Below are 13,267 nucleotides of genomic sequence, written 5' to 3' on the forward strand. Positions count from 1 at the left end.
CTCCCCATTATAGGATGGTCTTTTACTGATAGTATTTTCATCTTTGATGTTAGCTGCAAAAGCTAGCTAAAAACAGACATTAACCATTCAACTTCACCCCTTAAAGTTTAGAGTTCGGCTGAAAGGAAGAATGGAACAACTCATTTGGATTGAATAGTGTCAGGAATAGAATGATTATACTAGTGTTGAAGATGCCCATGTGTTTGGATTGAATTAGTTGTAGTGATCAATCCCATTTTAGCAGTAAAAATCCTGAATCAAATTAATATTGAGGTGAGCTTGTGTGACATAACATGAAACAAATCCATTTCACTGAATTCACAATGACCACATGCTAGGGAATTCTCCTGCACTCCACTAGGTTGTGCCAAACAGCATGACAAAGAGGAAATAAAGCCCACTGACTTGGCTTAGTTCAATGGTCTTTATCTCCGAGTGCTCCTGGAGCGACAGAGTACTGCGGCTGGCGGCCTCTGCTCTGTGTTCGTGTGGTTAGCCAACAACCGGGTGCAGAGGAAAGCGAGAGTGGACTTACCATGGTCCCCACACTGTATGTAGCGGCAGGGCCGATTGTGTGGTGGTAGGGGTCTGCTGTTGCATAGACTCTGCCATAGCTGCAATGGAAAAGGCCAGGAGATTAGGGTCATTGACGTAGAGTATATTTTCAATGCTTGTTTGATACTTGGCCCTAAAGTCAACACTTTCAAGTCTGTAAAACAATTATTTCCCTCTTTCTACCCCCTGGTTTAGAAAATGATACAAGGCTGAGTAGAAAAGGAGTTCAAAGGTGGTTGGATCATTCTCTGTGAATACACATTGTCCTTTTCACTGTCACCTCGATTAGTTGGCAGAGAGAGAGAAAGAGAGAAAGAAAGAGAAAACAGAGAAAGATAGAGGTACTGGAGGGCTTGGGCCCAGTCTGTGTACGCTCTCTCACCCTGCTGTTGTTTACCCAAGCTGAACAGTGGGCTCACACCACTGTCTTTTCATTGTTGCTGGTTTGGAACTAATCCTTCCAATTTCCTTCTGAGACAGGACAAGATGTGTGCCTTATTTATTTATTTATTTACACGACTTCACATATTCCTTTATTTACTTTTTTTCCCTTCAATGCTCGCTTGCAAATGAGGGTCTGTACGGAGCAGATAAGGCACTCCCAGCCAAGCACTGAGGGCACCAAATCAACCAGGAATAAAAACCAAGAGGAGAGAAGGAGAAATGTCATTTTCCTTAAGGAGACAAGACATCCAGCCTACAAGGCTGGAGCGGGGCGAGGAGGACATTGAGTTATATAAGATCTAAATATGGTGTGTCCCATTGGAGTCCAACACCCAAGGTCAGTGAGCAGGACGTGGAGGGGGAAGGAGCTGGATGAGAAGGCTCCAGGGGGAGAGGATGGGCTGTACCATGACATGGTCAGGGGTGGTCTCTGTAATACTCTTATCTACTGTGAGCACCAAACCCCAGAGGCCCACTAAGGCTAATCTATCTACAAAATGGGCTCTCACCAGTGTGGCATTGCTAACCACCTCGAGGTCAAACGGCCCCTCAGAACGTACGTCACGCGGCTTCACTACGCTGATTGGCCCCTGGCAGGGCCTCTGTAATACAAAGCAGGCCTGTGGGCACAAGCTTTTTGAAAAATGAATGTTTCATATTTAATGGGGATTTTACAAGCCTCTTATGATCCCTGTGACCTCCTTTCATGATTGGCTGATTGCTCCGCTGGTAAGTCTGATAAGGTATTGCTGAGACAAACCCCTATTGATCCAATGGGCATGACCGCTTATTCAAAAAGAAACAAACAGACAAGGGAAGCAAAACAAAGCAAAACAAACAACTCGGGCGAATTACATTAAATCTCAGGAGGAAAATATAGGCAAGAGAAACAGGAATTAAATCACTCCCAGAGGAAAAAGCCGCTGTCCAATTTCTTCTCCCTCCGAGCACGGCTGCTCATAATTCGCAGTGCGGCGAGGCCAGATAAATCTTGCATTATCGATATGATCTTCAGGCTCTCAGGCAGGGTGTATGTTATCACAAGTGACATGCTCAATCCCTCCCAGATTAGATTCCCAAACCAGCCCACATCCAGCCTGACAGCGGCTTTGAAGGCCCGAATGAATCAGCCACGCCTCCTCAAACGGAGCACACCTGAATCCGAATGACATCAGTCAGAAGTGATAGAGTCCCTGCCCATCCATCCCTCCCTCTCTCCCTTCCTCCCGCAGACCGCAGGCCATTCATAAATACAGTTGATATACCCTCTCGCCCGTCAAAGGCAGAGAGGCATGGGATAGATCATCTTGTCCAACAAGGTTACTTTTTTGTGTGCTTTAGCCTGAGGCCATAGTGGATCTCCTAATGGACAGTTCAATCTGAGGGAGGGTCACAACTCCAGAGAGAGTTTATCTTCACCCTCCTATGTGGGAGATACTTTGAAGAGTGGGGAAAGGTTGAAATCACTTGTCAGACCTTGTCACAACTTCTAATTTAATCCATCACAATATCAATGGTCTTTTATTTTTTCAAGTAATATTAGTTATTTTATTTTATGCAGCACGTGGAATGCACTCACCTGTCACTGTAGGCAGCAGCGGTGGTGGGCTGGGCGTATCTGTACGCAGCGTAGCCCCCCTGTTGGACTCAGACAGTTAGACAACCACCCACAACAGCATGTATATTACCAGTATTCTCAAACAAATAATAGCAAGCATTTACTAAAAGATCCAACATCGGGTTTGCAACATTGTCCATTGTTGGGAACATATCAAAACTGCATATTCTATTCATTTTCCAAGTATTCATATGAAATCATTCAAAAAGTCTAATCGAAGAGTACGCACTGAGGCAACGCAAGGTGCAAGACGCCCAGAACACAGCCAGAGGGAGCTGTTTAATACTTGGTAGCTGAGGCAGCGGAGAATGAATGATCCCCTGTGAGACTGGGGAGGAGAGCCATGTGTTCCCTCTGTGGCACCTTGCGTGACAGTAGGTGCACAACATGGTCCACATGAGAAAGAACAGAACAGTGGTGTGATAACGCTCCCCAAATTCATCCCACATTCAGAATGGGGAAGCAGCAATGGCCTGCTGCATTATTGAAGAGACCCCTTTTTCTTTACACGTACTGTGTTGCACAGGAGCAAACCAAGATGTACAGCGCTTCCAGAAACTATTCACACCCCTGGACGATTTCCACATGTTGATATGTTACAGCCGGAATTTAAAATGGATTGAATGGAGATGTTGTGTCACTGGCCTACACACAATACCCCATGATGTCAAAGTGGAAGTTTAGAAATGTTTACAATTTAATAAAAAATAAAAAGCTGAAATGCCTTGAGTCAATAAGAATTCAACCACATTGTTATGGCAAGCCTAAATAAGTTCAGGAGTAAAAATGTGCTTAACAGGTCACATAAGTTGCATGGACTCACTCTGTGTGCAATAATAGTGTTTGACTACCTCATCTCTGTACCCCACACATATAATCATCTGTAAATTCCCTCAGTCTAGTAGTGAATATCAAGCACAGATTCAACCACAAAGACCAGGGAGGTTTTCAAATGCCTTGCAAAGAACAGAACCTATTGGTAGATTGGTAAAAATCAAAAAGCAGGCATTGAATAACCCTTTGAGCATGGTGAAGTTATTAATTACACTATAGATGGTGTATCAACACACCCAGTCACTACAAAGATACCGGCATCCTTCATAACTCAGTTACCGGAGAGGAAGGTAGCCTCTCAGGGATTTCACCACGATGCCAAAAGTTTTGAGTTTATTGGCTGTGATATGAGAAAACTGAGGATGGATCAACAACATTGTAGTTACTCTACAATACTAACCTAATTGACAGAGTGAAAAGAAGGAAGCCTGTACAGAATAAAAATATTGCAAAACATGTATCCTGTTTGCAATAAGGCACTAAAGTAAAAAAAATGTTAAAGTAAAGAAATTAACTTGATGTCCTGAATTCAAAGCGTTACGTTTTGGGCAAATCCAACACAACACATCACTGAGTACCTCTCCTTATATTTTCAAGCATGGTGGTGGCTGCATCATGTTATGGGCATGCTTGTTTTTAAGATAAAAATAAACGGAATTGAGCTAAGTACAGGCAAAATTCTTGAGGAAAACCTGGTTCAGTCTGCTTTCCAACAGACACTGGGAGACACATTCACCTTTCAGCAGGACAATAACCTAAAAGCTGCTTACCAAGATGACATTGAATGTTCCTGAGTTGCCCAGATACAGTTTTGACTTAAATCAGCTTGAAAATCTATGGCAAGACTTGAAAATGGCTGTCTATCAATGGTCAACAACCAACTTGACAGATCTTGAATCATGTTAAAAGTAATTATGTGCAAATATTGTACAATCCAGATGCGCAAAGCTCTTAGAGACCCAGAAAGACCAAAGGTGATTCGAACATGTGTGAATACTTATGTAAATAGATATTTCTATATTTCATTTTCAATAAATTAGCAAACATTTCTAAAAACATGTTTTCACTTTGTCATTATGGGGAAAAATATATATATTTAATCCATTTTGAATTCAGGCTGTAACACAACAAAATATGGAATAGGTCAAGGTGTATGAATACTTTCTGAAGGCACTGTAACTGGGGCTTAGTGTTTGGGAAGTCAGGACCTGTGTATTAATTTGCCAGAGTGGGAGAAGGAATTAAAAACTTCATTGGGGAGAGCAGTCATTACTCCAACTGAAAAATTAAGCTGTTCACCTACTGTTTTTCTATTAGCACCAATGGAGCATTGGCCCATCTCCATCCTATATCCTACGGTGGGTATACAGGTGGTAGTGCTGAGAGTGCTTTTTGAGGTCGGTTCGGATTCGGTTTGATTATTAAAAAATAATCACGGTTTTCGATGACGATTTTGTTTTACATTAAATGTGCTATTTATTGTGTCGGTTGAATTGTGTAACAACACAGAATAAAACAATGAATAAAAGTCCCATGATGGTAGTAACTGCTTATCACTTATTAATGTTTTATTCACATGACTTTACTTTAATAATATATTTTAGTTGTTGTGTATATTACATTTGTTTTATTTTATAACTTTTCTATTTCATTCCAAGTCATCATTTCTATAGAGCAGCTGCCTGCCAAAATCACAATTTTAATAGTTCTTAAGTAAATAAGGAATACTTTTACAACTGCTGAATACCAACTATCAATCACTTAGATCATGTATTTTCAGGTAGAGATACCTCCCGAAGCAACTGCTCTCTCTCCTTCTCGATCGCACGTCTTCTGTCTCTTCTAGTCCCTCTCAGTGTGCCCCACACAGACCGGACAAGTAGGTAGTTAATTACCCACGTTTTCGGCTCTAAACTATGTAGAATGTTGGCCTGTTGAAAACTACAACTCCCTCCTACACCGCACAGTTCGGGCTTGATCTGATTCCTCTATAGAGAAACTGCGCAAAGTGTGCATTGAGCTCACAGAAATAAAAAGGGGAAAAAATAACCAACCTTTCAGTTAATCGCTCAGCACTAATAGGTGGCTGTTAATAATACATGTGTTCTATTAGTCCAAAGGCGAGCTACACTACCGTGGAGATGGAACGTCTAAAGACTGTGGCCAGGGCTCTTTGGGGAATCAGGTCAGAGGCCAGATGGACCAGGCTCTGTATTTGAGTCATCCTCCCTGCCCATGGAGGCAGGAAGTCATGGCTAAGGCCAGGCAGAGGAGTTCCTGTGGGATGGCCATGCCCTGGGACAGTGCTGCTGATTACAGCAACAAAACCCAACAACACACAGCCACAATAAATCACTTGCACACATGTCAAATCCTGCCCACAACAGTGCAACACATTTGTTATTGTGTCTCGCCCCAGTGTGTGTGCATGCGTGTGCACGTCACGTGTGTGCCTGACTGTGTGTATGAATATGAATACATCCATTCCTAATATACTCCCTGTGAAGCAGGGTCTCATGCTGTGGTATCATCCTGGATGCTGTTTTTAATGGCAAGTGCTTCAGGACTGTTGAAATGAATGGAATTTGACTAGGTCATGACAGTGACAGACATGGCTACTGTCTTCTGAATGATAGTGGAGGACAGAGAGGCTTGTGGGACTTGCTGTTGTTGTCACAGGAGACCTCTTGGCGCACTCCGGCAGTCTGAAGCCGTTCAGTGTCCGTGTAGTGGCCACTGCCAAAACTAACGGCAGTAAAGCACAGGGGGAAAGGCTGACGGCTTGAGTGATGGGGCGAGATACCCCAGGACTGGTCAGAGGGCACTGAGACCCAGGGCTTAGCTGGAGGTGAGGAGAGGAGGGAGGGAGAGGGGGGGGCCAAACGCCGACAGGACCGCATTAAGCCACTTTTCCTCTACACTGTTCACTCCGCTGGTGTCGCTAACAGCCACTCACAAACAGTGCTACGACATGGGGCTGTGTTCAAGCCATACATCATTGTGGAGTCCAGCACTTTTGTTCCTAGACACCGGCCCTTTGCTCGTATGCAGACAGGGTGAAAGTAAGAAGCAATCAGTAGCACTGTTGTCTGCGCCTGCTGTCATCTCCCTATTGCTGAGGACAGAGAGGAACAAAAAAAAATACAGATTCAAACGACAAATAACATCCCCCCCAAACGCTTGGACTGCTGTCAAACTGGGGCAGCCTGGTAATTTCAGCATTATCTCCACAGCGTCCCGCTTTTCTCTGTGAAGGGCAGCGTGCACTGACGCTGTGTGTGCTGTGGCCCCTGCCTGCATCTACAGCCCCAGAGGGAAGCTTAATCCCTTTATCTGCCTCCGCTCCTCTTATCTCGCACACCGTGATGGCTTGGAGGCACACAGGCCCACTAAGGCCCCACACAGGCCCACTAAGGCCCCACACAGGCCCACTAAGGCCCCACACAGGCCCACTAAGGTCCCATGCTGTCCCACCAAGGCCCCACGCAGGCCCCCTGGGCCAGAAAGAGAGAGAGGGTTGTCCCCACCCAGACACACAGAGACAGGCAGGAATGCATGCATGCTCGCAAACATACACACACACACACACACACACACACACACACACACACACACACACACACACACACACACACACACACACACACACACAGGGCGGAGACAAGCCACCTCCAAAAGCCATTTTAAGGGGAGAGACGACCCGACTTGACACGGGACACTGAGCTGGGGTCTGTCTGTTTGCCAAAGTCTGACATCATAGGAGAGAGAGGGAGAGGAGGGAGGAGCTGAGGGGGTTTTACATTTTGTTGTCGGGTTTCTTGGCACGGCAGAGAGATGCCTAATCGACGCGGGTTTGGCAGAGAGGCAGGGGGAACGCTGGGGGCTGGAGAGATGGTGTTTTAGTCTCCAGGGCTGGCTGCTTTTGTCTGCTTTACTTCTGTTTCATCTGAGCACGCAGAGAGAAAGAGACAACGGTACTTACATAGATTTCTGCTCCGTAGAAGCCATCCTGGTACACCACTCTGTGAAATGAGAGAGCAATGGCAGAGACGCCTTAGTTCATCTGGGTACTGGGCGGTTTTATATGCAGACAGATTGGATCAGCACACTGATGTTTAGAACCTAGCCTATTTCCAATGAGAGCAAGTCAAGCAGACATTTGCATGGCAGAAAACAAGAGTGATGGAAGTGGCTCTGCACGTCTACAGGGTCAGCTCTTACCGGCTGCTGCGCACCACAAATAATGAATGACATATTAAGGGGGGAAATGCAGCCATTTCACAATTCCCATGAAATGTTCTGCTCCAGTCACTGCAGTGTTGTCAGGAGGCTACGGTGGAGGGGAGGAGGTAAAGGAGGAAGAGAAAGGGAAGGGGGGATGAAAAGAGGGAGATCAGCAGGGAAGGAGCTCAGTCACATGATGCTAACATATAAATCACTGGGAAGTCAGGAGAGGAGACGAGGTGGGGAGAGGAGGTGGGGAGAGGAGAGGAGGTGGGTAGAGGAGAGGAGGTGGGGAGAGGAGAGGAGGTGGGGAGAGGAGAGGAGAGGAGGTGGGTAGAGGAGAGGAGGTGGGGAGAGGAGAGGAGGTGGGGAGAGGAGAGGAGGTGGGGAGAGGAGGTGGGAAGAGGAGGTGGGGAGAGGAGGTGGGGAGAGGAGAGGAGGTGGGGAGAGGAGAGGAGGTGGGGAGAGGAGAGGAGGTGGGTAGAGGAGAGGAGGTGGGGAGAGGAGAGGAGGTGGGGAGAGGAGGTGGGTAGAGGAGAGGAGGTGGGGAGAGGAGAGGAGGTGGGGAGAGGAGAGGAGGTGGGGAGAGGAGGTGGGAAGAGGAGGTGGGGAGAGGAGGTGGGGAGAGGAGGTGGGGAGAGGAGAGGAGGTGGGGAGAGGAGAGGAGGTGGGGAGAGGAGGTGGGAAGAGGAGGTGGGGAGAGGAGGTGGGGAGAGGAGAGGAGGTGGGTAGAGGAGGTGGGTAGAGGAGGTAGAGAGAGGAGGTGGAGAGAGGAGAGGAGGTGGGTAGAGGAGGTGGGGAGAGGAGAGGAGGTGGGTAGAGGAGGTGGGGAGAGGAGAGGAGTTGGGGAGAGGAGGCGGGGAGAGGAGGTGGGGAGAAGAAAGGAGAAGCAAGGAGTTGGGGAGAGGAGTGGAGAGGGGAGGCGGGGAGGGGAACTTAGAACCCCAGAGTGGGTAGGCGGTGTAGGGGACCCAGAGTCCTAGGACCCGTCTTCATCACTGGAGCCCTCCCCTCCCCTCTCCTCTCTTCCCCTCTCCTCTCCACTCATCGCCACAGACAGGCCCTGATCTAATCACAGATAGCCAGGCAGCCAGGCTAGGCCCACGGTTAGCTAGACCTCTCCTCTCCCCTACACTCCCATTGCCACCCAGACACCTAGACACCCAGGCAGCCAGGCAGGCATTGTGCAGATATAAGAGAGGAGTGTGAGGCTGAATGCTTCACATCAACCAGGAGATCATCACAGTCCAGTGAGACCTGCCCAGTAACATGCTATCTCTGCTTTCTATAACTCCCTATGGCCTTGATATTCATCCTTTGGAACACACATATACATGTACACACACACACACACACACGCACACGCACACGCACACGCACACACACAAACACACACACAAACAGATAGACAGACAGACAGACAGACAGACATACACATGCTGCACTCATGCACAAATGCACATAAATGAAATAACACAATTGTTTGCGAATGCAGCAACCAAACATTTGAGAGTGAAACTGTTGTAATGGTTGATTGTTGATGTTGTCAGTATAGTGTACTACAGGTCCACAGATACTCACGCTCCATAGGCTGGAATAGGTGGTGGTGGAGGTGCTGTGCGGAAGGTGTTGTACACAGCCCGCCCCCGGCCTCGCAAGTGGGCACCCCTATAGGCCACCGTAGCCCCTGTGGCTGGGTAAGGGAAACCTGTTACTGTGGAGAAACACATAGGAAGGAGGACTTTAGAGAGATGGAATGTTGGCATTGCTTACCTTACTGACAGAACACATTATATAAAGACATGTGGTAGTGGTTTCTCCTATGACAGAATATATTAGGGAAAGACAAGGAAACATTAGATGTAATCTTTTCTGGGTGTGCCTCATCGAGCACTCTTCCCTTCCCCAACCCACTGCTTTGTGCCATACTCAGCAAGGATCCACATTTGCTGTACGCATCCTTCCTGACGCCGCCTGCCACTGCCTCCCTCGCCACCCAGGGCTAGCCTTGAAACACAGCCTGGTAATGGATGCAATCCCACTAGTTCCACACTGTGGCTTTCACCTGGTTGAGGCAACAGTATGCTAGCTGAGGGGGACGATAGTTCTAGGTTGTTGTAGGTAGGTAAGGAGCAGTGTTGTGTGGTGCTGTAGTCCAGACAGAGACAGGCGGCAGGTGAAGGTTGCTGTGTAGCCATACTGGATGTGTAGGCCCTGGGGGAGCACGGAGCAGATGGGCTGGATGGCGGGACCACTGAGACCCAAACATCCGGCTGACCAAATCCCACATCCCATCTGTGACTCCTCCCAGCCTATCACAGCCCCACGCTTGTCCTCCAGCAGCGCTTAACAGCCAATGGTGATGGGTGGAGGGTGTTGGGGGAGTTCCATGGTTACAGATTAGAGGACAAGCCTCTGGGCTGGGAGATCCCCAGATCCCTCCTTAACCTTCAATCAGTCCAGTCACTGTCTGATTACGAGCTGCAGCACTGCATACAAACATCTCTCTCTCTCTCTCTCTCTCTCTCTCTCTCTCTCTCTCTCTCTCTCTCTCATGATTAACCTGGTCCTGCGTTAAAGGCTCCTCCTGCTCTCGCCCTAGTCTCCCCCTCTCCTCTCCTCCTCCACTCCATCACAACACTGCTACCCCATCACTTCTATTATTCTTCATCCTCCTCATCTCCCCTGGACTGATTCATTCATTACCGTGACATGTTTTGGGTGAATTCATCATAGGCCTCCAGCCTGTGATGAATTCATTTTTGCAGTGAGGCTGGAGTGTAAATGTGTATGAAAAGGAGGAGGGGTGGGGGGTATATAGGGAGGAGCAGGAGATCAGATACACAACACATTCATAACACTATCAAATGATCTTCCAATGGACTCACAGGAGCAAAACTAGACACAGCGGAATCACACCTAGTGATTTTACAGTAAGTCTGCAATGGAGTTATATGATACCTCATATAGAAGCACTGCTATGGACTGGTATAGGATTTCGCCTGGAGGACAATGGCCATTACGGCTGGCTGTATGTAGTGTAATTTGGTGTTAACCCTGCAGGTGGATGGGATTGGGAAGTGTCCTAATGAACGGTACACACCAGCAACCCTGCTGACAGGGAGACAGATTAGTGGTGCTTTTAAAAACACGAACAGCCAGTTTTAATGTCTGACGCCACTAACATCTCCCTCCATTAGGGGCTCCACACATATTCAATGCCTGCATCTCATTTGGGCGGGAAACGCCCCTATTTCCTCCCGAGCAGCCGGGGCACTTTGTTTGCTGCCGACGCAGCAGCAATAGACTGGTAAGAATCACAAGGTGGCCCTTTCGCTTTGGTGATTTATAATGCTGACCTTGACATTTAAATGAGTCTCTTTTTGGGAGTCTGACATATAGGCTCAGCTGCTAAAGGGCAAAAACAATCCTCTTTCATATTTTCAGGGGTGGTTTTCTTCTCCCATGTACAAATCGCTAGCATTTCTGGGGCTCCAAATCTTCTATTTCCTTCTTTTAGGTATGGGGGGGGGGGTGTATTCAATCTGCGTGCTATGATATATGTGAATGTAAACTCATAATGAGTTGGCGATAGGCTACACTGCTTCAATAATAACCCATAAATCAAAAGCTGTTGTCACACTTTGGTGAACCCATGAAAAGCAACAACAGCTACAGCGGCGTATGGAGGCACAAACCTGGTCTAGCCACCAAAGTCAAACACCTTTCTGAGAGAGAGGATGGATGGCTGGGGGAAAACCGGAGTAATGTGCTGGAGGGCGACAGGGTCACACCGCACCTCATATGTCAAATGTGTCAAGTTGAGGGGAGCTCAATACCTTTACACAGCAAGCCAGCCAGTCGGACCAAACCTCTCCTAATCCTGCTCTGTGCAAATGATGGGGTCAAAACCAGCCTTGTAAAAAAAACGCCACATTTTTCACAATGTTGATCTCTGTAATGCATCTTGTTCAAATAAATCTGTGGATTGAGCACTTAATCTAAGCACTGGGGACCCAAAATAGCTTAATCTAATCAAGCCACAGGAGCTTAATTATCCCCTCAACAATGAGAGGATCTGTCCAGACATATTAAGATGACAATTAGCCTTTCTATTCTGTCATTTACTCAGCTGGTGGATTTCAGACGGTCCACACCAAACTTCACCTTTGGAAGTGAAAACATCAAGAGCTCTACTCATCTCCTTCTATCCCCTTAGGAATTAGTAGCAGAGAGAGAAGAGGGGCTCTCTCTGACTCGTACAGTGCTTGTTTGAAATGGATTCCCTGATTCGTGTAGGCAGGCAGAGCTGCTTGGTAGCTGTCCATGGTCCTGAAATTGACACACCATGCTATAGAAAAGACTAGGAAATACACCATTGAAATACATCCTACCATCATTCATGGGTTGAGGTATTACATAATATTCATATTTTCATAGTAATATACATTTCTCTCTACGGAAATATCCCCCATACCAGACAATGCTATCTGTCTCTGCCCTAACATCCCCCCACCCCCAGTCCATTTGAGTGGGAACCTAATGCGCCTGCTGTTCACAGGACCCCCTCCACAGCCCCCTTACTGAGGGCTCCAGGGAAGGTTTGGGTTGCAGGGGAGAGGAGGCAGGAGGCAGCCGAGGACACGGGTCCGGGGGTACACACCACAGGGCTGGCGCCGCCACTACCCCAGTCCCCGCCACGCAGCCTCCCATCAGTAGGAGGAGCCAGTGTACCCTGCAAGAGGTTAAGAGCGGGGAGCCTGCGTGAAGCTCTCATCCGTCATTCTCCTGAATGGGTTTTGAGGACAATAAACCTGTAGCGCCAGGACGAATGGAGACGGAGTGCGCTGTCACCACGCCACGATTTATGGCTCCCAATTTCACTGATCTCCCGCACAGAAATGAGGACTGATAAACAGTGATTAATCACCTTTACATCCCATTTCACTCCCACCCAAAGTATATTAAATGTAGCCATGATTATTCAAGAATAACTCCATGGATGAAACCACTAAAATGTGTTTCTTCTTTTGGGGTCATAACAAAAATATCCAAAACATGGTCAGCTGTTTTTTAAAGGCTGACCTGTTGGCTCCTAGTTAGGTTTTTTGTTACAGAAATGTATCTCTTATTTATGTTTCCCATCTCCCCAGCTGGCAAGCATATGTTGTCGTTTAGGCTTGGCAAACTTCAGTGCTATGTCAAGACGTCTTGAAAAATTAGCAGCCAATAAATCACCATCGCCCCTCCGCTTCCCCCTGCCTGGAATGGTGGTCCACATTCCCTCTGATTTATTACATGATTTGGGCTAGTGTGCTTGTATGTGTGTGTATCCGTGAGTGTGTGTATCCGTGTGTGTGAGTGTTTGTGTGTGCATGTGTGTGTGTGTGTGTGTGTGTGTGTGTGTGTGTGTGTGTGTGTGTGTGTATATGTGCTGCATAGGTCAGAATATGTCTGTATAGGAATGTGAGAATCTATGAAAAAATGTGAGTGTTGTGGATATATATAAACATATCTTGTATTCATTTGTATGTGATCTGCATGACTTTGAATGCATCTGAGAATTTCATGAGGAGTGTGTTTGTGTGTGTG

The 13,267-nt window shown here is 47.1% G+C and overlaps 1 protein-coding gene across 5 annotated transcripts in view; it reads right to left on the minus strand.

Annotated features, from left to right (window-relative positions):
• The window catches only part of LOC115202501 (RNA binding protein fox-1 homolog 3-like), a 130,527-nt gene that overhangs the window by 12,399 nt on the left and 104,861 nt on the right, over window positions 1-13,267 (minus strand). For all 5 annotated transcript variants that reach the window (XM_029766652.1, XM_029766663.1, XM_029766656.1 and 2 more), the window contains 4 exons: window positions 9,257-9,389; window positions 7,434-7,473; window positions 2,579-2,637; window positions 536-614 (listed from right to left, as the gene is read on the minus strand). In XM_029766652.1, coding sequence (XP_029622512.1) covers window positions 536-614; window positions 2,579-2,637; window positions 7,434-7,473; window positions 9,257-9,389 — 311 coding nt within the window. The remainder of the gene's footprint in view (window positions 1-535; window positions 615-2,578; window positions 2,638-7,433; window positions 7,474-9,256; window positions 9,390-13,267) is intronic.

Source organism: Salmo trutta, chromosome 1 (genome assembly GCF_901001165.1).
Source record: "Salmo trutta chromosome 1, fSalTru1.1, whole genome shotgun sequence".
NCBI lineage: Eukaryota > Metazoa > Chordata > Actinopteri > Salmoniformes > Salmonidae > Salmo > Salmo trutta.